This window comes from Phyllobates terribilis, unplaced genomic scaffold (genome assembly GCF_046119375.1).
Source record: "Phyllobates terribilis strain yellow unplaced genomic scaffold, ASM4611937v1 Scaffold_7__3_contigs__length_470593459, whole genome shotgun sequence".
Taxonomy (NCBI): domain Eukaryota; kingdom Metazoa; phylum Chordata; class Amphibia; order Anura; family Dendrobatidae; genus Phyllobates; species Phyllobates terribilis.
This window is the reverse complement of record NW_027362767.1, coordinates 69,870,779-69,898,308: the sequence shown is the minus strand read 5'-3', so window position 1 is coordinate 69,898,308 and position 27,530 is coordinate 69,870,779. Positions and strand designations below refer to the sequence as shown.

The 27,530-nt window shown below is 50.9% G+C and overlaps 1 protein-coding gene across 1 annotated transcript; it reads left to right on the top strand.

The window, feature by feature from the left end:
* Positions 1-1,889: 1,889 nt before the first annotated feature.
* On the top strand, positions 1,890-26,725 carry LOC141152877 (uncharacterized). Its single transcript, XM_073637516.1, has 2 exons — positions 1,890-2,653; positions 26,168-26,725. The coding sequence occupies exons 1-2, from the start codon at positions 2,156-2,158 to the stop codon at positions 26,480-26,482; spliced, it is 813 nt and encodes a 270-aa protein (XP_073493617.1). The 5' UTR covers positions 1,890-2,155; the 3' UTR covers positions 26,483-26,725.
* Positions 26,726-27,530: the final 805 nt, after the last annotated feature.

The window sequence follows — 27,530 nt, the reverse complement described above, 5'->3', positions numbered from 1 at the left end:
GGTTAACCTGGCCAAGGGGTATTTGCTCCCTTTATTAATATACCTGGGCAGCGTCTGCATCTTGCCAGAACCTCTTTGGACACGGGTCTACAGCCTGTTCTTCCAACTATTATGGGGGAATAGGCTGAACCTGATCAAGAGGGAGGTCACGTACCGCACGAGGAGACTAGGAGGGTTGGGTATGGTCAACCCGGTGGTGTTTCTAGTAAACACCTTTCTTAAGGCAAACATCGCCAACCTCTGGTTAGAGAGGGCTCCTCCGTGGGTATTCTCCTGTAGGGGGTGGTTTCGGCCTTTCTTCCAGGAATGGGAGACAGGAGGGCGGGTGAAGGACCTTCGCACGCCTCATGGGCATCTTCCGGCTTATGCTACCCTGGTTGTGAAGGCGATCCGCCGGTGGGGTCTGGGAGTGTGGGAGATCAGGACCTTGTCAAGGAGGTTACTTGACAATAGGGTTCTGTTGACCCACTTCCAGAAGCCCCTGGCCCTCAAGGATTGCCCAAGCCGGGATCTGGAGTTGGGGCTCGGGTTATTAAACTCTAAGCGGATCCCCTTGAAGTTTTGGGACTTGACTTGGCGCTGCTTCCATGGGAGACTGTATGTGAGGGGCAACCTGAAGTACAGGAACTCTGATGACCGGGATTGTCCCCGCGAGGAGTGTGGCGGCATGCTTGAAAGCATGGAGCACTTCCTGCTTCAATGTCCCTTTAATACAGAGGTCTACAGTAGGGTGGGTGCTTCCATTGGCTGGCCTAGGCTGGCAGGCCTTTCCTATGCGGAGTGGGCCTATGGGGCATTCAGGTCCCTTGGTGGCCGAGATCGGGGCACTGTCTTCTTAGTTAGTTTAGTGACTAGGTTTTACACGTGGAATGCACGGTGTTTAGTGTCCACCCAGCATAAAGTCCTCCCCCGGGAAGAGGTGATTAGGAACATCCTGGGTGACCTGGCAAAAGTGCGCTCGCTGGAGTATGAGAGGCTGGGTGCAGGGAGGGCTTCCTTTCTATGGAGGGGGTTCTCATTTAATGTGCCCTAGGGAGAGTTAGGGTATGTGTGTCTGTGATAGGGTTAGTTTAGTCCTTTCTATATTTTATATTTATTTGTAGGGTCAGATGGATGTGTAGGGTCAGGGAGGGACAGGTAGGGACAGTCTTTAGGGATAGGTAGTTAGCATTAGGTTGGTAGTGAGGGTCAGAGAGGGACAGGTAGGGACAGGTAGGTATAGATTGGTAGGGCGGTAGGGACAGGTTTTTCTTTTTCTTTAATAGGGAGGGACAGGGTGTTTGTGTGCTAGATTAGGGTGAGAACCTCGGTTTTTGGGAGAATGGACGTCCTACGGGATGCGGGAAAAAGGACCCGTTATTTGTGGGCCACAAACGTTCGTGGGACCTAAAAAGAGATGCTGTGATAAGGCCACAGACTTTCGTGGGACCTTGGGTGTTAAAAAATGGTGGTGGGAAAAAAATAAAAAAAAAATAAAAATAAAAAAATAAAATAAAATAAAAAAAAAAAAAGGGAGAGGGTTTTTTTTTTTTTGTGTGTGTGTAGGTGTTAAGCTTTTTGGCCAGGTGGCCCGTCTTTTTTTTTTTTTTGGGCGATGGGCTTGGTTTCTTAGTTTTCCTTTTGTTAGGTGGTTAGGTGTGAATGTGAGCGAATGTTGCGGTAAGGTAAGGTATATTTAAGGTCTTCCCTTGCCAGGGGGGTCCTTGGAAAAGTAAGGACCAGTATTTTGCTGGACTCTGGAGAGTCTTGGACTTGCTGGGGTCCTAAGACTATATTTTGCTGGGGTTTTAGTTGTTTTTGTACAGTGTCTGTATTTGTGTTGTGTTTTTGTATTTTTATAATAAAAAGAGCTCCAGTTCTGGCTGCTGCAGTTTCTTTCAGGAAGTGGTGGAGGTGGAGCCTGCAGCGAGCTGTGCTGAGTGTGCTTCCTGGACTGTTTGGCTGCTGTGGAGAGAGCTCCTGGGAAGGGAGGTTTTTTTTTCTTCCATCTGGGACTTTTTGTCTGCCCCCTTCCCAGGAAAAAAGGCTCATAGTGGGACTGGCCTCCGGGGCTGGGCCCCCGGCTCCCACCTCCCGGTCCAAGCTGGCGGGGGGTGGGAGAAACACCAAGCCGGCTAAGGCGACAAGATCTGGCCAAGGCAGCAGGGGTTCCAGCATGAGGACCCGGAGGACCCCCGAGGCTGCGACCGCGGCGGCTCCTCCCTCCGGAGGTAGGTCGAGTACGAGCGGAGGTGCTGCAGCGGTGCCCCCTGATTGGGGTACCAAGGCGTCGAGGGAGGCAACCGTCACCTATGCCTCCCGTATACATGCGCACCTCTGCGAGTATGAGGACGCCACAAAGAAGCTAAGTTCCCTCTGGGGGGAGTTGAGGGTGGCTCAGGAGAGGTCTGTGAGGGCCTCTGGCAGTAAGAAGCCTGAGCTATCCGCCGCGGTCCGGAAGATCAAGCGGGCCATTCAAGACCTGGAAGACCGCAGGAGCACCATCTTGGCGGGCAGTGGACCCTTCATGGAGAAGCTGCTTAATGATGACCGGTTCAGAGCCATGACCGGTGGGGCTCTGGAGGGGTCGCAGGGCCCCAGCCAGGCGGTGGAGGAGGAGGAAGAAGAGGTATGCGTGGAGGAGGTCGCACCCTACCCACCGCCTGGTGGCCTGGTAAGTGATCTCCAGGCATCGCATAGCGGGATAGCCCCTGAGCAGATGGCTCTCCCGTCGGATTCTAGCCCTTCAGAGGGCAGCGGGAGCGAGGGGGAGGATGAGGAGGATGGGAGCAGTAGCAGTGAGGGGGGCTGCCTTATCATGCAGCAGATCCAGCAGATCGAGTCCCCGGTACGTTTTGGTCAGCTTACGTTCGGGGATGAGATCTGCGAGGATGAGGCACCCGTGAGGGGGATGAAGAGAAAAGCAAAAAAAAAGAGAAAAACAACTGTTGCGCACAAATTTGTGTATGTCCCCCTCTCTGGGGCCCCCCTGTCCCGTTGTGCGGCACCCGCCACCCACCCCAGCTTGGACTCTGTTGTGGGTCCACAGCGAGGGAGCGGGGAGAACATAGGCCATGGCACGCAGAGCGCTGCCTCTGTTTGTGGTAATGGAGGCAGTGGGTCCAAGGTGTCTGATATGGAGCATGGCGCGGTGGGTGTGATCTGTGGTGGTGCTCAGGCTGGATCCCCTGTAAAAGGGAGGTCTGGCCTGGCACCTGGTGCGCCTGCTGGCGTGCAGGGGGCGGCTTGTACATCTGCCGCTGCCTCCTGCTCTGCTGGCGGTGCACCGACAGCCGGGGCCGCATCTCCGGCGGCGTGTGCTGGGGTGTCTGGGTCCCTCACGCACGGATCCACTAAATCTGGATCACTTTCAGGGACCCAGAGACCTGGTAAGGTGAAGGGCGCGGGGCCTGCGGCTCTGGCAGAGCCGGCTCATAAAGGAAAGGTGGGGCTTGCTCCCCTGGCAAAATCCGTGGCGAGGTCGGGGCCCCCTGCGCAGGGGCCCAGTAATGGGTCAGCGCGGGGGGCTCCACCGCCGCTGGGTGCCGAGGGGGAGTGGCCTAGCCTGGGGCCGGCCGCCGGAGCTGGGGTGGCCAGGCTTTTTGTCGTAAAGGGTGTGACGGTAGGGGGTGCTATGCCCCTGGGAGCTGGTGCCGCTGGTCCAGGGGCCCCTGTGAGTAGACCCGGTTCCGGGTCGGCTTCGGGGGTCTCGGCGCGGCCGGCTTCGGGGGGCGTGGCCTCCCAGCCGTCCACAGCACCAGTGGGAGTGGCCTCTGGGGCCCCCACCGTGCTGCCTGGTGCGGGGGGTGTGGCCTCCCTGTCATCCAAGGCGCCGGTGTGAGTGGCCTCTGAGGCCCCCACTGTGCTGCCTGGTGCGGGGGGCTTGGTCTCCCTGTCACCCACGGCACCGGTGGGAGTGGCCTCTGGGGCCCCCACTGTGCTGCCTGGTGCAGTGGGCGTGTCCTCGCGGGTAAATCCCGCACAAGTGAGCGTGGCTTCACCCGAAAAGGGGCGGGGCTTAGCGCCGGCAGCTGCTGGGAGCAGTAGTGCCACAGCTGTGGCTAAAAATGGAGGTGGTGCCTGCCTGCCGGTGTCCTCTGTGCCCACGGGCTTATCTGGGGCAGGGGCGCCGGCAAAAATAGCTGCAGCACCAGGCTCCCAAAACCCCCCGGCAGGGAAGGTGCTGCCAGCAGGTGGCAGCAGTAGTAATGCTGTTGGAAAACCTGCTGGCAGAAAGTGTGTGGAGAAAAAAAACAACTGTGACCCCAGTGTGCATGTGAGTGGGAGTGGGGCAAGTGGGGTGACTGTCGGTATGGATGTGTCTGTGGTGGAGGAAGCGAGTGCTGGTGTGTCTGTTGCAAGTGGGGGGAGTGGGGGTGGGGCTGGTCCATCTGTCCCCCCGGCTGCTGGTCCCCGGAGTTTTGCGGGGGTAGTAGCCGGGGCCTCGGGGTCTTCTCGGGGGGCTTCCTCACCTCTGGACCTCAGGGACGGTGACTTGCGACGCCGTTTCCTGGAGGCCCTCAAGAAGGGAGAACGGACGATCCAGGTAGAGGGAAGAGAGGTGGACCTGGCCTTTTGGCTAGATAGACATGGCCTGGCCGCCTTCCAAGATAAAAAGGAGGGGGAGACAGCGTGGTCCCTCCCGACAGCCGGGCAGGGGGTGGCCAGGAGGAATGTAGTTCGTCTTCGGTGGAGGGGCAGTGAAGCGTGCCCGCCAAGAGCAAGGGTCGTGGAGCTCCTCCTGAAGATGAACTTCAGGGCGACTGACATCTTTGCCCTGATCCATCCTTTTGGTACCCCCATCTTCGACATCAGTTTTGTTCGGCCGGAGGGCCTAGAGCTTTTTTGGTCGAATTTTGAACTGGTGAAGGGGGAGCCCGGCTGGCGAGACTTTGCCGTGCAGGCGGTGTCTCGCCAAAATGGAGTAAAGAGAGTGACCGTTCTAACTAATAACGAGTCGCTCTCTGGGGTCGATATTATGACGTGGCTTTCCCGCTATGGGGAGGTCACGGACGTCCCAAAAAAGAACAGGGACGAGTTTGGCATCTGGTCAGGGGGCTGGACCTTCATGATGAGGTTGAAGGTCTCAGGCGGTACTGTCACCCACATCCCCTCCTCAGCATTCCTGGGGAGGGACAGGATCCTGATCTTCTACCAGGGGCAACCAAAGGTCTGCCACAGGTGCGGTGATCCCCGCCACTTCAGCGCGGGCTGCAAGGTGCAGAAATGTGCCTTGTGTGGCGGGGTAGGTCATCTTGCCGCGGCCTGTGGTGACATTAGGTGTCACCTGTGTGGTGACCTAGGTCACCCGTACAGCCGCTGCCCCCGCTCCTTTTCTAACACCATCTCTGGTCAGGCGGGGGAGAGCCATGGGGGGGTCCCCAGCGGTGCATCCTCTGCTGGAGCCGGAGGTGGGGGCGGGAGAGGAGCTGAGGGGCCGGTGAAGGAAGGCGTGGCCAGTACATCTGCCCACCAGTGGCATCAGGTGAGGCGCCGTGGGGGTAGGGGGCAGGATAAGCCCCAGGCGACTGGGGTGATGTCTGTACCCTCCTCGGAAGCGGCAGCCGGTGCCCCTGAGGCCCTGGGGGAGGAGGCGGTGAGCGAGGAGATCAGGAGGATGGAGAGGGAGGAGGTGGCTGCTTCTGATGACTCCTCCCAGTATGAAAGTCTGGACGAGGAGGTGGTGGAGCAGCCTAAAACAAAAGGTGACAATAAGACCAGTAAGAGTCGGAGGAGGAACCGAAAAGGGGCAAAAACATCTAAGGCCCCCCCTCTGGCCACTAAGGTGCCTACGGAAGGGCTCACCGGCTCCCCTCTGATCCCCCTCTCCAACCGGTTCCATGCCCTCGATGACTCTGCTGTGTCGGAGGTCGGGGGTGAGGGACCGGCGGTAACATCTGAGGTGCCTTCAGGGAGCGGCGGGGTCCGTCCTCCGGAGGGCTCACTTTCCTCTGGGGGGGGGACTGCCCTGGGGTCCAGGGGTGAGGAACCCGGTAAGACTGGGAAGGTGGTGACGGGTGCTATGGACACCTCGGTGTCACTAAAGAGGAGGGGAGAGTCTGGCTCCTCCTCTGAGGGTGAAAAAGGTAAATTGAGGGGTGCGGTTAAAAAGAAGGCCGTCTAACTCAATCACCCATGATGGCGGAACCTACCCCGTTGACTCTGGCGTCGATTCATGTCGCCAGTATAAAGTCAGATGCGGCCAGATTTATGGCCTTTGATTTTTTCAACCGAGTTGAGGCTGACATTTTATTTCTGCAGGAGACCCAACTAACGGACATGGGGGCCATTTACAAAGCAAGGAGGGAGTGGAGGTGCGGGCCCTCATACTGGTCTCTTGCGACCGAGCCGTATAGCGGGGTAGCGGTCCTTTTTAAGGCCGCTTCGGTGGAATGCAGACGGGTGATCGAGGTAGAAATGGGGAGGTGCTTGGTCCTTGACGTCTTCATGGGGGGACAGGAGCTCCGGCTCATTAACATCTATGGTCCACAGTCAGAGTGGGACCGTAAATGTCTCTTCCTGAAGATCAAGCCCTATCTTTTTACCAGCCGGCAGGTGGTCTTCGGTGGGGACTTTAATACTATAACCAGATCCCGTGATAGGGGAGGCCCCGGAGACCGAAGGCTGGCTTTTGATAGTAATACCCTTAACAGCATAGCAAGCGAAGCTCGCCTGGTGGATGTCCACATCCGGCACACCCCAGGTCACGGGGGTTTCACCTTTCATAGGGGTAGTTGTAGGTCTAGGATAGATAGGTTTTTTTTAAAGGAGGAAGCCGTCTCTTCTGCAGTGTCCGCTGTTGAGGTGGAATTCTCCGATCACTGTTTCATTTCCTTTTCTTTGAATGTTGCAGAGACTCCCCGGATAGGGAGAGGCCTATGGAAGCTGAATTCGTCCCTGTTGGAAGAAGCGGATGTGAGACAATCCTTTGAGGAATTTCTTCAGAGCCAGGTGCCTCTCTTGGGTCTCTGTAGCAGTAAGTCTGAGTGGTGGGAGATCTTCAAAACAAGGGTTGCGGGGTTCTTCCGTCAGCTTTCGAGCCTCAGAGGCCTGAACAGGTACCGCCTGTATCGGGAGCTGGGGAGGAAACTCGAGCAGCTCGTCTCGACTGGAGGGGACCGTGAGGAAATCTCCAGGGTGAAGGCCTTGCTCAAGGGGTGCCAGTATGATAGGCACACATCCTTAGTTTTTGAGAGGGATTTCGGGAGGTACCGCTCGCCCGACCCCTACAGGAACTGCAGGATGTCAGTGAGTTGCAAGATGGTAGCAGGACTGATCGACAGTACGGGTTCCCTGAACAGATCCAAATCAGGGATCCTGGAGGTGGTCAGATCCTTCTACTCGCATCTCTTGGGAAGGAGGGATCCAGATCGGGATGAGATGTCGGCTTTCCTGGCTGAAACCATCCCTGAACCAGGGGATGACCCCTCTCTTCATGGTTTGGCAGAAGCAATCAGGGAAGAGGAAGTGAGACGGGCCATTGATGGGCTCCGGCCCAAAAAATCGCCCGGTCCGGATGGCTTAACATCCGAGTTTTACAGGACTTTTAGGGACTCTTTGGTCCCCCTCATGACTGAGGTTTTTAATGAATGTCTCTCCTCGGACTTTCTTCCCGGTTCAATGAGGAAGTCCGCCCTGATTATCCTGTCAAAGGGTAAAGACTCGTCCCGTATTGAGAATTGGCGTCCCATAGCGCTTCTCAATACGGACCGAAAGGTTCTGGCAAAGGTGCTTTTCAATCGGTTGGTGAAGTTTGCACCCCGGCTCCTTTCGGGGGCCCAGCACTGCTCTGTTCCAGGCCGCAGTACTTTTAGTGCTGTGCTCGGTGTCCGAGAGGCAGTGGAGCAGGGCAGGGCAGGTCTCTGGAAGGGGTTCTTGCTGTCCTTAGACCAGGCGAAGGCCTTTGACCGGGTTAACCATGAGTACCTCTGGTCCGTCCTTCTGAGGTACGGTCTGCCCGGGAGGTTTGTTGATTGGTTGAGAGTATTATACAATGGGGCAGAGACTTTTCCGCTTGTGAACGGTTGGGTCGGACCCCCTTTTGAGGTGAGGTCTGGTGTCCGCCAGGGCTGTCCTCTGAGCCCACTGTTATACGTGTTCGCGATCGACCCCTTTTTAAGGAGAGTGGAACGCGGACCGTTGGTGGGAGTCGGGATGGACCGGGCGGAGCCAGAGGCCACCTTGAGGGTAGTGGCGTTCGCCGACGACGTTTCCCTCTTTGTATCCTCGAGAGAGGAGGCGGACTGGGTCATGTCTGAAGTTGAGCGCTACTCGGTGGCATCTGGGTCCATGATCAACCGGGATAAGTGTGAGAGTCTCTGGCTGGGAGGGGGAGATCCAAGTTTCGATCTCCCGGACACCCTTCCAGGGCCTCAGGCCACAGCAAAAATTTTAGGCATCAGTTTCGGCCCGGGGGACTATCCCCAGCAAAACTGGGAGGGCAGACTTAAGATTGCCGCCCAGAAGGTGGATCAGTGGAAGGGTTGGTCCTTGACCCTGAGGGAAAGGGTTAACCTGGCCAAGGGGTATTTGCTCCTTTATTAATATACCTGGGCAGCGTCTGCATCTTGCCAGAACCTCTTTGGACACGGGTCTACAGCCTGTTCTTCCAACTATTATGGGGGAATAGGCTGAACCTGATCAAGAGGGAGGTCACGTACCGCACGAGGAGACTAGGAGGGTTGGGTATGGTCAACCCGGTGGTGTTTCTAGTAAACACCTTTCTTAAGGCAAACATCGCCAACCTCTGGTTAGAGAGGGCTCCTCCGTGGGTATTCTCCTGTAGGGGGTGGTTTTGGCCTTTCTTCCAGGAATGGGAGACAGGAGGGCGGGTGAAGGACCTTCGCACGCCTCATGGGCATCTTCCGGCTTATGCTACCCTGGTTGTGAAGGCGATCCGCCGGTGGGGTCTGGGAGTGTGGGAGATCAGGACCTTGTCAAGGAGGTTACTTGACAATAGGGTTCTGTTGACCCACTTCCAGAAGCCCCTGGCCCTCAAGGATTGCCCAAGCCGGGATCTGGAGGTGGGGCTCGGGTTATTAAACTCTAAGCGGATCCCCTTGAAGTTTTGGGACTTGACTTGGCGCTGCTTCCATGGGAGACTGTATGTGAGGGGCAACCTGAAGTACAGGAACTCTGATGACCGGGATTGTCCCCGCGAGGAGTGTGGCGGCATGCTTGAAAGCATGGAGCACTTCCTGCTTCAATGTCCCTTTAATACAGAGGTCTACAGTAGGGTGGGTGCTTCCATTGGCTGGCCTAGGCTGGCAGGCCTTTCCTATGCGGAGTGGGCCTATGGGGCATTCAGGTCCCTTGGTGGCCGAGATCGGGGCACTGTCTTCTTAGTTAGTTTAGTGACTAGGTTTTACACGTGGAATGCACGGTGTTTAGTGTCCACCCAGCATAAAGTCCTCCCCCGGGAAGAGGTGATTAGGAACATCCTGGGTGACCTGGCAAAAGTGCGCTCGCTGGAGTATGAGAGGCTGGGTGCAGGGAGGGCTTCCCTTCTATGGAGGGGGTTCTCATTTAATGTGCCCTAGGGAGAGTTAGGGTATGTGTGTCTGTGATAGGGTTAGTTTAGTCCTTTCTATATTTTATATTTATTTGTAGGGTCAGATGGATGTGTAGGGTCAGGGAGGGACAGGTAGGGACAGTCTTTAGGGATAGGTAGTTAGCATTAGGTTGGTAGTGAGGGTCAGAGAGGGACAGGTAGGGATAGATTGGTAGGGCGGTAGGGACAGGTTTTTCTTTTTCTTTAATAGGGAGGGACAGGGTGTTTGTGTGCTAGATTAGGGTGAGAACCTCGGTAGTCTCCAGTTTCCTGGTGGTGGGCTGCTCCCCTCACATTATAGTTTTTTGTTTTACGGTATTGGAAACCCGAATATAGGGCTTGCAAGTACTGAACTTGGGTCTGACTTTTGTTCAAGGTTATGGTCATTTGTTTATATTGTGCTATTGTTATGTTGTGTTTGCTTTGGTTATGTTGAGTACTGTATATACATGTATAGTTTTGTGTATTGTATGTATGTGTAATTTGCGCACGGGGGGGTTAGTGTAGGTTGGGTGGGGGGTTTCAGGGGGGGACGGGGAGGGGTTTTGGGGAGAATGGACGTCCTACGGGATGCGGGAAAAAGGACCCGTTATTTGTGGGCCACAAACTTTCGTGGGACCTAAAAAGAGATTCTGTGATAAGGCCACAGACTTTCGTGGGACCTTGGGTGTTAAAAAATGGTGGTGGGAAAAAAAAATAAATAAATAAAAAAAAATAAATAAAAATAAAATTAAAAAAAAAAAAAAGGGAGAGGGTTTTTTTTTGTGTGTGTGTGTGTAGGTGTTAAGCTTTTTGGCCAGGTGGCCCGTCTTTTTTTTTTTTTTTTTTTTTTTTTTTTTTTTTGGGCGATGGGCTTGGTTTCTTAGTTTTCCTTTTGTTAGGTGGTTAGGTGTGAATGTGAGCGAATGTTGGGGTAAGGTAAGGTATATGTAAGGTCTTCCCTTGCCAGGGGGGTCCTTGGAAAAGTAAGGACCAGTATTTTGCTGGACTCTGGACTCTGGAGAGTCTTGGACTTGCTGGGGTCCTAAGACTATATTTTGCTGGGGTTTTAGTTGTTTTTGTACAGTGTCTGTATTTGTGTTGTGTTTTTGTGTTTTTGTATTTTTATAATAAAAAGAGCTCCAGTTCTGGCTGCTGCTGCTGTTAGACATTTCTAGACATAGGCCCAGGTCTCAGGGGCTAGGAATAATTTTTTTTTGGATCTTAAGGCTGTGTGCCCGCGATGCGTTTTTTAAGCGTTTCCGCAGCGGCAAAAACGCTGCAGAAATGCTTAAAAAACGCACGGTAGAAGGCCTGCCGTGTCCCCCAATGATAATCCGCATGTGCTGTGCACATGCTGCGGAGATTTCTGCTGCGGATTATCATTGCGGGAAAAAAACGCAGCACTACCAATTATTTTGCAGAAGTGCTGCGTTTTCACCGCCATTGACTTGCATTAGAACGCATGGATTACGCATCACTGCATAAGTAGATGCGCATTCCATGCGTTCTAATGTGCGGATGGTACCCGGGTGGAGAGGAGAGGAGAGTCTCCTCCACACTGTAACATACCTGGCGGCGTCCTTGCATGATGGTCCATCTCCCACTGTGCAAGAGCGCGCACTTGATCTCCAGTCCAGAATGTCTCTCTGGCTTCCCTCCATGCTGTCTGTTTGTGTCTGCTTCTGCTGCTTAAGGGCGGCGCCCGATCACTTCCTGCTTTTTGTACCTGCTGTGGGTCACACCCCTTGTGCGTCCTCAGCCTATTGCTGTCTGTCACCTGGTATATAGCTCAGCTGCTCCCATCTATCCCTGCCTGAGCATAGTGTTTCTTTCAGTGTGTGCTTGCACTCTGAAGGTGCCAGGTCCCGTTCTTTGTCTCCTGCTTTGCGGTATCTGTTCCCGTGTCTGAACTGAGTCCTGTCTGTCTCCTGCCTTGCGGTTTCAGTTCCCGTGTCTGAACTGAGTCCTGTCTATGTCTCCTGCCTTGCGGTATCAGTTCCCGTGTCTGAACTGAGTCCTGTCTGTGTTCTCTTGTCTGCCTATCCTGGAGGCTGTATTTCCAGGCCTGTCTGAACACGCTCCTAGCCTGTTCCTCCCGCCTTCTAGGGGCCGATTATCTAGACCCGCTCCGGTATCTTGTCTGTCCTGTCTGAACACGCTCCTAGCCTGTTCCTCCCGCCTTCTAGGGGCCGATTACCTAGACCCGCTCCGGTATCTTGTCTGTCCTGTCTGAACACGCTCCTAGCCTGTTCCTCCTGCCTTCTAGGGGCCGATTACCTAGACCCGCTCCTGTATCTTGTCTGTCCTGTCTGAACACGCTCCTTGCCTGTTCATCCTGCCTCTCTGGGGGCCGTATTCCCAGACCCGCTCCTGTATTCCGCTGCAGTGTCGGTCTCCTCCATACACTCAGTTCCAGTCTGAACTCTCTCCTATCCTTTACCTGTTTTGCCTCTATGTCCGTTCCCTTCCTTTTTCTGCAGAGTCTGAACTCGTACCTAACTCCTGCTTGTTGTCTCTGTACTCCCGTTTGTGAGTTTGTGGTCCACTCGCTACTTCACTGCAAGTACCCTGTGGGTATCTGGCTCTGCCTTTCCCTTCCTGTCTGTTCCGTGTGAACAGAGCCCTGTCCCCCCTGCTCAGCCTTGCCTGCTCTGACTCCTTTGCTCACCGCTCCGGCGGTTCTAGCCTGCTCTGACTCCTTTGCTCACCGCTCCGGCAGTTCTAGCCTGCTCTGACTCCTTTGCTCACCGCACCGGCGGTTCTAGCCTGCTCTGACTCCTTTGCTTACCGCTCCGGCGGTTCTAGCCTGCTCTGACTCCTTTGCTCGCTGCTCCGGCAGCCTTGCTCCGCTCTTATCCTTTTGCTCACTGCTCCGGCAGTCTCGCTCCGCTCTTATCCTTTTGCTCACTGCTCCGGCAGTCTTGCTCCACTCTTGCTCACCGCTCCAGGCGGTCTCGTCTTGCTCCACTCTTGCTCACTGCTCCGGCAGTCTCGCTCAGCTCTGACCCTTTGCTCACCGCTCCTGGCGGCCTTGTCCTGCTCTACTCTTGCTCACCGCTCCAGGCGGCTTTGTCCTGCCCTGTTCTCGCTCACCTCTCTGGGCGGCCTCACTCTGCTGTGTTTGTCCGCCACATCTGTGGTTCTGTTCCTGAGTCCCAGTGTGTACTGGGTCCTATCCCGCCAGTGTCCCTACCTGCTAGTGCCTCCCTGTCTGCACTCTAGCTGTGCTTGCCTGTACCCCTCTGCCTGTATTGTTCCTGAGTCCCAGTGTGTACTGGGTCCTATCCCGCCTGTGTTCCTACCTGCTAGTGCCTCCCTGTCTGCACTCTAGCTGTGCTTGCCTGTACCCCCCTGCCTGCATACCCGCCTGCCTGCATACCAGTTGTGCCTGCCTATACCCACCAGTCTGTGTGCCAGCCTACCAGTCTGTTCCTGTATTCCCCTGTGTGGGTCAACAGCCGTGTCCGGGGTCTGTCCTGGAGTAGCACCTGGTCTCTCTGCTCGGTTCCTCCTTGGTTCACTGGCGTCGTATGCCGTCGTGCCACCTTGGTCGGATCGGGCAGATACTTAGTTACGCCCCTCCAGGCACTCTCCGGTTCATGGCACAGTGGAATCACTACATAAACACGCACACGCCAGTCAGTCCGGGCGTGTGCATAACACACACCCAGGTACCATTAAAAATGCTGTAAAAAAAGAACAAAATAAAAAATAAATGTATACTTACCTTCTGGCGGCACGCGCTGCGCTCCTCCTTGCTTCCCGGCACTTCGCGATGGAATGAAGGACCTGCGCTGACGTCAGAGTCATGTGACAGGTCACGCGATGCTGACGTCGGCAGGTCCTTCAATCCACCACTGCCGGCAGCCGGGACGGTGAAGCAAGACTGCGGGGCCATCGGAGGGTAAGTATACATTTATTTTTTTATTTTTTGACATTCTCTCGGTCACACTATATAAATCCATGCTGTTTACATGGATTTATATAGTGTGACCAAGGTTGACAAGCACTTTCCAAGTGATGCTAAAATCGCTTGGAAAGCGCTTGTCAACCCGCATGCGGAAATGCAAGTGAAGAACGCTTCACATCCACATGTCCCTGGCAGGAAAACGCATGTACAATCCGCAAGCGTTTTTTTCTGCCAGGGAGATGCAGAAACGCTCAGAAAAAAATCCTGAGCATTTCTGCATCGTGGGCACATAGCCTAATCCTCATTATTTGCTTAAAAAGCAATCCAGAGAACAAAGTTTTTCTACGCCATTTGCTTGTTGGCACTGCAGAATACAGCCAGGTCCTTTCCACATTACAGCGCTAAAAATCCAGCTATTTAAAACTGTGGTTTGTCACATATAATTGCGAAAATGCTGCAATTTCTGGCCTCGATTAAAAAAAATTTCAGTGTGTCAGTGAAGCAATTGACACCAGATTGCTGTTCAAAATAATTATCTACAGGCCTGATATTTAAAACCGTGTTTTCTCCGTCACACGGATCACATATACGTTTTCAGAAAATACTGCCATTTCTGGCCTCCATTAAAAAAAAATTTCAGTGTGTCAGCAAAGTTTTTGACACCAGTTTGAAGTTCAAAATAGTTACCTACAGGCCAGGTATTTAAAACTGTGTTTTCTCCGTCACACGGATCGCATATACGTTTTCAGAAAATACTGCCATTTCTGACCTCCATTAAAAATTTGTTTCAATGTGTCAGCGAAGCAATTGACACCAGTTTGCTGTTCAAAATACTTACCTACAGGCCAGGTATTTAAAACTGTGTTTTCTCCGTCACACGGATCACATAAAAGTTCGCTTCAAATTCAGTCATTTGTAGTGAGCGTGGAAGATATTGTCCTCCATTTAAAATGGGCAAAGCACGGGACCGGAAAGTGGACGTGATGGTGATGATGGTGCATGCAGAGGCCAAGGCTGTGGGCAAGCTGAAATTGTGCCACAACAAACACCCACATCTTCTCGCTCGACCTTCCTGTCCCAATTAATAAGGGACCGCAGAACACCACTATTGAACACAGAGCAATGTGAAAAGGTTATTGGTTGGATAGCAGATAATGCTTCCAGTCACTTAGCCACCACCACCACCACCACCTCGTCTTCCACATGGTCAAGTCTCAGTAGCTGTGAGTCTGGACCGCATATTCCTCACCCTGAACCTCCTTCCTCCCACCATGCCGAGTGCCCAGAGACAACTGATCCCACACTTGGACACTCTGAAGAGCCATTTCCATTTATAGATTCGGGCCTCTCGCCCGGTCCACTTGAAACAGGGCAAGAGGAGATCGCATGTAGCGATGCCCAAATATTTGAGCAGCCATGGTCACATGAAGGCGACAGTGGGAAAGTGTCACAAGAGGTGGACGTTGATGAGACACAATTGCCAAAAAGTCAGGAGGAGGACCAGAGTGCGGAAGTGGAAGACGAGGTGGTGGATAATATAGTAACTGAACCAACCTGGCAGGAGGACATGCAGAGTGAGGACAGCAGCACACAGGGGGAGAGAGGCAGAGCACCCCAACAGGCAGGAAGAAGCAGTGTGGTGGCCGCAGAAAGAAGGCAGGCAACCGTTCCCCGTGACACCAGCATGAAGGAAGTTGGCAGTACAACTGTTAGGTCTTCCTGAGTCTGGTTGTTTTTTAAAGACTCTGCCGATAACCCCAAAAAGGCCATTTGCACTACCTGCCAGGCCAGCATCAGCAGGGGTGGCAAAACGACCAGCCTGACCACCACCAGCATGATCAGGCACATGGCAGCAAAGCACCCGACTTTGTGGGCTGAACCCCAGGGTCCAGGAACAGTGTCTGCGGGTGGCACCATTGCTTCTTCCACTGTTGTGCATACAAGCCAATCCCCTGTCCATGGTGCATGCGAAGATGCCTCCTGCCCTGCACCTGTCGTTGCACACTCTCAAGTAGCAGCATCAGGAAGCACGTCCACGTCCTTGTCCCAGGGCAGCGTTCAGTTGTCCATACCCCAGTCCTTGGAACGCAAGCGCAAATACGCAGCCAGCGCCCCACAGGCCACACTACTAAATTCCCACATTTCACGACAGCTTGCGCTTGAAATTCTGCCTTTTAGGCTCGTGGAGATGGAAGCATTCCGCAACCTGATGGCGGTGACAGTCCCTCGGTACTCGGTCCCCCTCCACCACTATTTCTCCCGGTGTGCTGTCCCCGCATTACACAAGCACGTGTCCCAAAACATTAGCCGTGCCCTCAACAACGCAGTTACCGGGAAAGTCCACCTAACCACGGACACGTGGACGAGTGCTTGTGAGCAGGGACGGTACATCTCGCTTACGGTACACTGGGTTAAAATAGTGGAAGCCGGGACCCAGTCAGACCTTGGGATGGAACACATCCTCCCGACTACAAGGATTGCGGGCCCTAGGTCAATCAGGGTTGCCCCCACAGTCTACAGCTCCTGCACGTCATCCTCCTCAGCCTCCATCTCCGAAATGACCACATCAGTTACAAGCTGGATGCACTGCAGCACTGCCTTGGCCAAGCGGCAACAGGCTGTGCTGAAGCTAATATGCTTAGGTGACAAACCACACAATGCTGAAGAGTTGTGCACAGCTCTGAAAGAGCAGGCAGATCCGTGGCTCACACCGCTGAACCTACAGCCATGCATGGTCGTGTGTGACAATGGCCAGAACCTGGTGGCGGCTCTGAGGCGAGGCGAGCTCACACACGTACCATGCATGGCCCATGTGCTTAACCTCGTGGTTCAGCGGTTTCTCAAATCCTACCCGGAGCTGCCGGATCAACTTGTTAAAGTACGCCGCCTGTGTGCCCATTTTAGAAAGTCACCTACAGCTTCCGCCGCCCTTGCCGTGTTTCAGCAGCGTTTGCAGCTTCCGGCTCACAAACTGGTATGTGATGTCCCCACACATTGGAACTCTACACTGCAGATGTTGGGAAGGATTTGTGAGCAGAAGAGGGCAGTTGTTGAGTACCAGCATCAACAAGGCCGTCGATATTCAGTTCAGACTCCACACATAAGACCTCAGGAGTGGACATGGATGTCGGACATATGTACCATCCTCCAAAACTTTGAGGACTCCACCAAGATGGTGAGCGGCGATGACACCATAATTAGCATCACTATCCCCCTTCTCTGTCTTCTGATAATCTCCCTGCTCACCAAAGAGGATGAATTGCAGGCAGAGGACGATGAGATGGAGCAAGGAACCATACAGGGTCATTACACACAGCCCAGCCTCATCTTATCCCAACGTGGATTGGGTGAGAATGAGGAAGGGGAGGAGGAGGAGGAAGAACAGGAGCTAGTTTCATGCGCTATAGACGGTACTACCTGCACAACTGTCATACCGTTTGTTCAGTGTGGATGGCCAGAGGACAGAGAGGAGGAGGAGGAGAGCATGGTCAGTCATCCTCTTGCTGAAGACACGGAAGTCTTGCCTGTTAGCAGTCTGGCACGCATGGCTGAGTTTTTGTTACGCTGCCTTTCCCATGACCCTCACATTCTCAAAATTTTGGGTGACAGTCATTACTGGTTTGTGACACTTCTAGACCCACGCTACAAGGAGAACTTTATATCTCTTATTCCTGAGGCGGACAGGTCTACAAAAATGGGGCAGTACCAGAAGGCCCTTGTTGTAGAACTATTAAAAAAATTCCCATCTGAAACCGCTGGCAACAGAGGTCACAGTTCGTTGGACAACCAAGGAGTACAGGCTAGAGAGACACAAATGCAATCCAGCAGAGGCAGGGGAACACTGTCAAAGTTCTGGAACAGTTTTCTCAGACCCTCCCATCGCACAGGCCTTGAGGTGCGGGGTACTCTCACAAGGAGTGCAAAGTTTGGGAAGATGCTGAGAGAGTACCTTGCCGACCGTACCAACGTTCTCCGTGATTCCTCTGTGCCTCATAATTATTGGGTATCCAAGCTGGATACGTGGAATGAACTGGCTCTCTGCGCCTTGGAGGTCCTGGGCTGCCCTGCCGCTAGCATTTTATCAGAGCGGGTTTTTAGTGCCGCTGGTGGAATTATAACTGATAAGCGCATCCACCTGTCAACTGAAAATGCTGACTCTTATAAAAATGAACAAGGGCTGGATTGGGCCAGACTTCTCAACACCACCGAATGATTGAAGCGTAACATAAACTCAAATCTAGTGTCTTTTTTTGGGAGGTGTATTCCCATGCACCTCTTCACATCCACACATGGGTATATGCTTCCTCATTTTGGCTATGTGCTCTTGTCCTCCTCCTTCTCCTCATCCTCATCCTCCACCACCATATCACCAGGGTGACCGTGGTCCGCGATGCAACGCCCACATAATTTTTTTAAAGGGTGTTTATGATGCCCGTAAAAAAAAAAATTATACAGTATGTTCATGTATACCCCCAGGGGTAAATGTTTGTCAGCCCATACACTTAGTGCATGGGCATTACAAGTATAGGAGACCCGCTCTATTCTAATGGGAACATTTTTTTATGAGGCCCTCTAAGTCTCTTCCAAGGGGCATTGGAGTGCCTCCCAATTTTTGGCAGCCGTTGCATTCACTGCATAGGCCAACACTATGGGAGACCCTCTCCTTTCTAATGGGAATTTGTCGTTACTGTGACCCTGCTCTATGTGTCTTTAAATTCTTAGTGGCTTTTTTCCTAAAATTGGTCAGCCGTTGGACTCACTGCATACCCTATAACTGTATAGCAGACTCTTTCCTTTCTAATGGGAATTTGTCGTTACTGTGGCCCTGCTCTATGTGTCTTTAAATTCTTAGTGGGGTTTTTCCTAAATTTGGTCAGCCGTTGGACTCACTGCATGCCCTATAACTGTACAGCAGACTCTCTCCTTTGTAATGGGAACATGTTGTACTTGTTACTGTGGCCCTGCTCTATGTGTCTTTAAATTCTTAGTGGGGTTTTTCCTAAAATTGGTCAGCCGTTGGACTCACTGCATACCCTATAACTGTATAGCAGACCCTCTCATTTCTAATGGGAACATGTCGTACTTGTTACTGTGGCCCTGCGCTATGTGTCTTTAAATTCTTAGTGGGGTTTTTCCTAAAATTGGTCAGCTGTTGGACTCACTGCATACCCTATAACTGTATAGCTGACTCTCTCCTTTCTAATGGGAATTTGTCGTTACTGTGGCCCTGCTCTATGTGTCTTTAAATTCTTAGTGGGGTTTTTCCTAAATTTGGTCAGCCGTTGGACTCACTGCATACCCTATAACTGTATAGCAGACCCTCTCCTTTCTAATAGGAACATGTCGTACTTGTTACTGTGGCCCTGCTCTATGTGTCTTTAAATTGTTAGTGGGGTTTTTCCCAAATTTTGGCAGCCCTTGCAGTCACAGCATGGACATTAGCACTATAGGAGACCCGCTCCTTTATAATGGGAACATTTTTTTTACTGAGACCCTCCTCTATGTCTCCTCAAAGGGGTATTGGGTTGCGTCCGAATTTTTGACAGCCCTTGCAGTCACTGCATATGCAATAACAGTATAGGAGACCCACTTGTGAATAATGGGAACAACAAAGTATAGCCGGCTGATGGTTCTCTAACAATAGCGAGGGCCAACTCCTGGCCTTTTAAGAATAGTAAGGGCCGCCTGATGGCCCTATAAAAATAGGCTTTGTGACTTTCAGAGTCCTCCATCATAAATGAAACAGGATGTGTCTGATGATGTGTCACACATCACATTGCCAGATAAGGTTGTAAAATGTTAAAATGACATTTCCCGGTGAATGCATTAGTCTTAAAAAATAACGTAAGAAAAAACAAAACAGTAGGATCTTTCTTTAGTATAAAAAACAGAGTTGCCAATGTAACCTTAAAGTAATCACATTGTTCAGCTCCTGCACCTCTTCCTCCATCTCAGAAATGACCACATCAGTCACAAGCTGAAAGCACTGCAACACTGCCTTGGCCAAACGGCAACAGGCTGTGCTGAAGATAACATGCTTAATGCTTACGTGACAAACCGCCCAGCGCTGCAGAGTTGTTGAAAGCTGTAACACAGCAGCCTGATCTGTGGCTCTCACCGCTGAACATACAGCCAGGCATGGTCGTGTGTGACAATGGGCGGAACCTGGTGATGGAGAAATGACAGCCGGAGTAGATACGGTTTCCCGCTATGCCAGTCCTTTCACCAAGCTAAAGAATATGGCTGTGGTGAAATACAACTCCCACCGAGAAGCTGTTTCAGATTGAAAAACATTGGGCCCACCAGAGGATTTGATTCTGAGGGCTCACCTTTCTCCCCCGCTCAAGAGCCCCATAGCTGCTGCAAAGTTAGCGCTATTGTGGCACCCCAGGGGTCTGGTTGCCACAGCAATAGAAATATTATGTCTGAAAGCAAGTGGGAGGTTTCTCTGGTCAGGAGCCCTAAGCATGCAACACGGCCCACCCAGACCTGGGAGGGGAGGAATCTGCCCTTATAAACTGGGTCTGGGGCGGGATTAGGGAGTGAAGTCCCAGACAGAGACGCAGTCTGGTCTGGAGGACAGCAGACACAGGGAAAGTGACAACAGGAGCTCTGTAGGAGCAGGAGGAAGTGCCAGAGGCTGGAAGCTAGAAAGCTCGCCTTGGCTGAAGACACTAAACCCGGACACGGAGTTCGAGGCTGTGGGGACATCCAGGTCCAGCAGCAGAATCCAACCGGCAGGGGATTCCATGTCCTCTGGCCATAGAAGCCCGGAGGCACGGTCACAAGCAAGGGACCAGCACTGCCATCGTGAAGCGGAGGCTAACGGAAGGCCCCAAGTCACCGGCCATACGGGTGAGCACCACACGGTATACTCAGGGATGTGGGCTACTTCTACCCGCATAGAGCAAGGTAGCCAAGAAAGAGTGCAGATAGACGGGGAGGCCTACAACTCCACCTGGCCAGGGGGAGATCCTGCTTGCTCACAGACTGACCAGACCCCTACTGCTAACCAGTACTCCCGGGAGGGTCTGCTTATTACCATCAGTAAAGACCCTGAACTGCACCACACGTCTCTGTGTTCCATCGCCGCACCAGCACCATTACTACTGGGACGCTCACACCATCACTCCCATCATCTCTCACATTAGCTGCCCTGAGGCAATACTTCTCCCGTGGGGAGTTATCCCATACTCGGTTGCGCAAACAACATCAGCCTCAGCGGTCTGCAGTGCAGCGGCGGTCCCCACTGACTGCAATCCACGGGTGGCGTAGTCGGACATTGTTATTACTTAAGACTGACACTGGTTTGACCGCCCTGGGCACGGACCGGGTCACCGCCACGGAGGACTACAACCCCCAGCGATCCGGCTCCGGGTATTCCCCTGCACAGCACTGGCCCAGGGGGCGCGTCACTATCATGAACTCTCCTGATGTAGAAGCAAGGGCATACCAGAGGATTCTCTGGTGGGACCGTCAGACCCTGCCGAGAAGCAGTCCTGGCTAAGAAAAGTGTGTGGGAAGCTTCCCGGACACTCTATGGCTGCTTTTTTACTGAGGTGGAAACCCACGCAAACACGGGGAGAACATACAAAGTCCTTGCAGATGTTGTCCTTGCTGGGATTTGAACCCAGGATCCCAGCGCTGCAAGGCTTCAGTGCTAACCACTGATTCAATGTGCCGCCGTTCACACTCTAATATCTAACAGGCTGGAGAAACTTGCACCTACTGCCACTCTATCTTCAGCTCCTTTGTGAGAAACTAATGTATTTGGGCTGCCACTCAGTCTACCAAATAAAATTCCTGAGAAGGAAATTGGGGATGGTTGTGCTACTGGTACTGGGGCCAGTGCTAATACCATGGCGTCGTACCATAGTTTACTGGAAATATTCCAGGTTGGTAGGAGGCAAGAAAATTCCCACAGAAAAGTACCAGCAGTAATGTTCAGGGACCCGCGCTTGTAGAAGGCGGAGACAACACCTGGAGATATAGTGACGGCTGGGGACCGAGTATGGACACGGGGCAAAATCTGGCAGTTTAGTATTGCGGCCTGTGGGTGGGTGGGTGGCTGCATACTTGCGCATGCATTACAAGTAACAGAAAACTAAGCAGATGGTGGCCTCTATCATCATCATGGCCTCACCTCGACACTATGAACTCTCCTGAAGGAGAAGCCAGGGCCCACTGGAGGAGTCTCCGGTTTTCTGGTGGGTCCGTCCAACCCTGCCGAGAAGCAGCCCTGGCTAAGCAAAGTGTGGGGGAAGGTTCCCGGACCCTCTATGGCTGCTTTTTTACTGTGGATTGGATGTGCTTATGCATGTTATTTTTCAAACCGCATTGCAGATCAGACCATTGCCCAACTTTGTAGTCATGAAATTAAATGCGCAAAGAAAGATGTTTGTGTGTCAAAGCACCACCGACAAGTGCGAGTTGATGTTGGACGGGTTACCATTGCTTCTGCAACAAACTGCATTAGAGGACTTCCTGGGAGAAATGACACCCAGAGTACATACTGTTTCCCTCTATGCTAGTCCTTTCACCGAGGTAAAGAATATGGCTGTGGTGAGATACAACTCTCAGCAAAAAAAAGCTGTGGACTGGCTCCTTACCGTCCCTGGCCACATTCACCTGTCCACGTGTTTGTGGTTAGGCGGTCCTTCCCAGTAAGTGCACTGGGGAGGGCACGGGTAATGTTGTGAGACCCGTGGTTGTGGAAGGCCCCGTCTCATGCTGCACATAACACATCTGCATCTCTGGCTGCTATGGGCATAAAAGGGGACAAACTTATGGTGTGGCCCCCATGCTCCCCTGACCTCAACCCCATTGAGAAACTCTGGAGCATCATCAAAAGGAGTGTCTATGATGGCGGGAGGCAGTTCACATCTAAGCAACAGCTCTGGGAGGGTATTCTGTCCTCATGCAAAACAATTGAAGCAGAAACCATCCAAAACCTGACAAATTCAATGAACGAGAGAGTTCAGAAGCTCCTTTCTAACAAGGGGTCCCATGTGCAAATGTAACATCACCTAGAATAAAGTTTGGAGTTGAAAACTGTTTGATTTCAGTTTGTAATAACCTGCTAATGCTTATAATTGCAAAAATGACCATTTTTTTGTTCTTTATTAAAATGAAAAGGTTGAAAACTCTGCTGTGCATAATAATTTGGAACATGCATTTTGAGTGCAGTTTGAGTGTTTTATTTTTAAAAAAATATACTGTTATCATAGGCAGTTTGTACAAAAACCTTTCAATTGTACTCTAATAGTTATTTGACTGGAAAATTACAATGACTGCAATTCATATAGGTAATTTGGGAAAATCTGAGAAAATATTATTTGCATAATAATTTGGAACACAGTGTAAAGCTCAGTACGGCTGTGTGCCCACGATGCGTTTTTTAAGCGTTTCCGCAGCGGCAAAAACGCTGCAGAAACGCTTAAAAAAACGCATGGTAAAAGGCCTGCCATGTTCCCCAATGATAATCCGCATGTGCTGTGCACATGCTGTGGAAATTTCCGCTGCGGATTATCATTGCAGAAAAAAACGCAGCACTACCAATTATTTTGCGGAAGTGCTGCGTTTTCACCGCCATTGACTTACATTAGATCGCATGGATTACGCATCACTGTATATGTAGATGTGCATTCCATGCGTTCTAATGTGCGGATGGTACCCAGGTCTAGAGGAGAGGAGACGCTCCTCCGGACCCAGGTACCATAGAAAACTGTAAAAAAAAAGAATAAAATAAAAAATAAATATATACTTACCTTCTGGCGGCCCGCGCTGCGCTCCTCCTTGCTTGGCAGCAGTTCGCGATGGAATGAAGGACCTGCGCTGACGTCAGAGTCATGTGATGGGTCACGCGACGCTGATGTCGGCAGGTCCTTCACTCTACCGCTGCCGGCAGCCGGGACCGAGCGAAGCAAGACTGCGGGGGCCATCGGAGGGTAAGTATAGATTTATTTTTTTATTTTTTGACATTCTCTCGGGTCACAGTATATAAATCCATGCTGTTTGCATGGATTTATATAGTGTGACCAAGTTGACAAGCACTTTCCAAGTGATGCTAAAATCGCTTGGAAAGCGCTTGTCAACCCGCATGTGGAAATGCATGTGAAGAACGCTTCATCCGCTTGTCCCTGGCAGGAAAACGCATGTACAATCCGCATGTACAATCCACATGTACAATCCGCATGTACAATCCGCATGTACAATTCACATGCGTTTTTTTCTGCCAGGGAGATGCAGAAACACTCAGGAAAAAATCCTGAGCATTTCTGCATCGTGGGCACATAGACTACTAGTTATTCTGTAACACATTCAGCTATTAATGCTTTGTTCTTAGTCTAATCTCATATAAACCCTCAAAAAACAACATTTTATTTATAATCTTTATTATGGACATTTGTGTTTTCTTTCCTGCTTTTAATAAGATTATAAATAACATTTTGGTATTTTTTGAGGGTTTATGTGAGATTTGATTAATCTCCTCAAAATGGTCTAATCTAGTTTGTTAAACCTTTGTTCTGAGTCTACACTGCTCTCACTGTGTTTACACATAGAGATAAAAGGACATTTCAACAAGCACACAGATCTGGATAGTAAGGATAGTGATTAGGAGCCCTACTCTGAAAGCTGCAGGGCTGGTGATTTATAACAGCAGCTTGTCGGAAACTGAGGGGAGGGAAGTGTGCAGCTAACTGATGTATAGAAATCAGTGAGCTGGGGAGAGGTGCCTGTGATATTAGGAGTTAAGATCTCTCCTGGAATGTAACTACTACGCAATCTCAGCCAGGGTCTGGGCAAGCAGTAGTGACCGAACTCCATGGAAACCAGCTATACATTATGTAAGATAAAATTTCTCACAGCAAGAGAATGACAGCAGATAGACAAAGCAAGTCAATTGTAAACTTGCATATTTTCATGCTGTCTAGCCAACAAAAGCAATTTAATAACTTAATAACTCAAGAATACCCCTTAAGTGATACAATTATTTATAGAATTTACTAGAAGGAGCCTTACTGTATATAGTTTTGCAGTGGTATGAAGTCTAACATCTTGTACCTGAGATAACTCAGATCCCAGCCTTTGAATTATTAGGCCACCTTGATATGGTCACATTGATTAGGTCACATTGATATTAATTAAAACTGATATGGTCACCTTGATTAGGTCACATTGATATGCATTAAAGCTGACAAAGAAATCAGAGTGCTATACTTCGCTATCTGTCAGTCCCCAAGGCTTTGAATTGACCAAAATCAAACTTGTCAGGCCTCTGATCCAATAACACAAGGGGCAGCATTCTTGTGATCACTCTTCTTGTGATCACTGAGGGTTCTTCTGAGTTTAGACAGTCATATGAGCTAACAGTTGAATTTTGCACTGCACTTTGGTTAGAGTTAGAGTAATTATTAGTATGATCAGGGGAGAAAACCTAAAGTTAAAAAGTAGAACAAGATAGAGCAAATTATATACAGTATAATATTATTCTACATTTTATGAAAAATATTGTAAATATATTGGGCAAAAGTGAAATTTATTTTAAGTAATTCCACCTATCCTTTTATGTAAAACATGAAAAGCATGATCTTGCCCTCCTCATACTCTATAATTTAAAACTACTTTTGGGTCATATACCAAAAGAGGTTTCTCCCCATTTTTATGCTCTTGCCATCAACTCCTGTACCATTCCTTTTCATAAGCATCATTCTGCCAGGACTATAAGTGCTATAACTTACTCTCCTTTATTTTCTAGCATGCATTGCTCCAGTCTTTGTGTAATGGTTTGTCAGCCCCAAAAAAGCTTCTTTTCTATGCATTTTGACAGCCAGGAGAGCAGGAGCAGAAATACAAAGATCCACCCCAACTTCCTGTAATCAGTGCAGGGACGGACACTGACTGCTTGGGGCCCCTGTGCAAGAAATGTGTCTGGGCCCCCCACCTTTTATGGCGACAAAGCTACAGATGTATATATAGCCACACACACATATATACCTCTTACATAGCCTCCTTTATTATGTATATTGCCGTCCCTTATTACACAGTGCCCTCTCTTGTTATATACAGCACCATCCTTTACATATTGGATTATCTATAGCCCCCTGTCTTTATTACATAGCGTTCTCTCTTGTTAGATATACAGTTAGGTCCATATATATTTGGACAGAGACAACATTTTTCTAATTTTGGTTGTAGACATTACCACAATGAATGTTAAACAAAACAATTCAGATGCAGTTGAAGTTCAGACTTTCAGCTTTCATTTGAGGGTATCCACATTAAAATTGGATGAAGGGTTTAGGAGTTTCAGCTCCTTAACATGTGTCACCCTGTTTTTAATTTGTTTAAAATTCATTATGGTAATGTCTAGAACCAAAATTAGAAAAATGTTGTCTCTGTCCAAATATATAGGGACCTAACTGTATAATGCAATAATGGCTGATTGAGCATGGGAAAGCTTCTTTTCTGATGCAGGAGCTGATGGACTGATCTTCTGGTCACCGGCTGCTCCATCAGCAGTCATTTTATATGAAGGTGAACGGATGGACTCTACATGCCTGGTTCCCACCATGAAGCATGGAGGAGGAGGTGTGATGGTGTGGGGGTGCTTTGCTGGTGACACTGTTGGGAATTTATTCAAAATTGAAGGCATACTGAACCAGCATGGCTACCACAGCATCTTGCAGCGGCATGCTATTCCATCCGGTTTGCGTTTAGTTGGACTATCATTTATTTTTCAACAGGACAATGACCCCAAACACACCTCCAGGCTGTGTAAGGGCTATTTAACCAAGAAGGAGAGTGATGAGGTGCTACGCCAGATGACCTGGCCTCCACAGTCACCAGACCTGAACCCAATCGAGATGGTTTGGGGTGAGCTGGACCGCAGAGTGAAGGCAAAAGGGCCAACAAGTGCTAAGCATCTCTGGGAACTCCTTCAAGATTGTTGGAAGACCATTTCCGGTGACTACCTCTTGAAGCTCATCAAGAGAATGCCAAGAGTGTGCAAAGCAGTTATCAAAGCAAAAGGTGGCTACTTTGAAGAACCTAGAATATAAGACATATTTTCAGTTGTTTCACACTTTTTTGTTAAGTATATAATTCCACATGTGTTAATTCATAGTTTTGATGCCTTCAGTGTGAATGTACAATTTTCATAGTCATGAAAATACAGAAAAATCTTTAAATGAGAAGGTGTGTCCAAACTTTTGGTCTGTACTGTATATATACGAGGCTTTACAGTACAAACAAAGTGAAACCCGCATCATTGCTCTTTCCCACCATCCCCATCATTGCTCTCTCTCAGCACCCTCGTCATTGCTCTCCCAGCAACCCCGTCATTGCTCTCTCCCAGCACCCCATCATTGTTCTCCCACCACCCCCATCATTGCTCTGCCCATACCACCCCCGTCATTGCTCTCTCCCAGCAACCCCTTTCATTGCTCTCCCCATTCCCACCATCCTCATCATTGCTCTCCCCATCCCCACCATTGCTCTCTCCATCCCCATCATTCCTCTCCCCATCCCCATCATTGCTCTCACCATCCCCATCATTGCTCTCACCATCCCCATCATTGCTCCCCCCAGCCCCATCATTGCTCTCCCCAGCTCCATCATTGCTCTCCCTAGCCCCATCATTGCTCTCCCCAGCCCCATCATTGCTCACCCCAGCCCCATCATTGCTCTCCCCATTGCCACCATTGCTCTCCCCCACCTCCCCTCATTCTCCTGTTCCTCTCCCCAGCTTTCAGTATAAAAAAATAAATTAAAATAAAAAATACAACTTACCTCTCAGCCCGCTCCCCTGCAGCAGCATCCTCCTCATTGCAGGAAGCTTTCGCTCTGACCCAGGCGCGTGCTGCATGATGACGTCATCAAGCAGTGCAGGTCTGTATCAGGGAGGAAGCGCAGGGCAGGAAGCAGAGGTGAGGATGGATCCCTCCAGCTCCGTTGCCATTTTCCTCCTGTCAGCAGCGGACCTGGAAGGATCACTCCCTGCCCGCCTCATATGATGAGAGCAATCTTGCCATGGGCCCCCCAGAGCCTGGGGCTCCAAGAAGCAGGCCAGATTGCCCTCAATATTAACCGCCCGGCAAGGGCCCCCCT

Coding starts and splice junctions, on each gene's coding strand:
- LOC141152877 (XM_073637516.1), top strand. CDS start 2,156: ATGAGGACCCGGAGGACCCCCGAGGCTGCGACCGCGGCGGCTCCTCCC. Junction 2,654..26,167: donor ACCCACCGCCTGGTGGCCTG/GTAAGTGATCTC, acceptor ATTTTTCAACAG/GACAATGACCCCAAACACAC.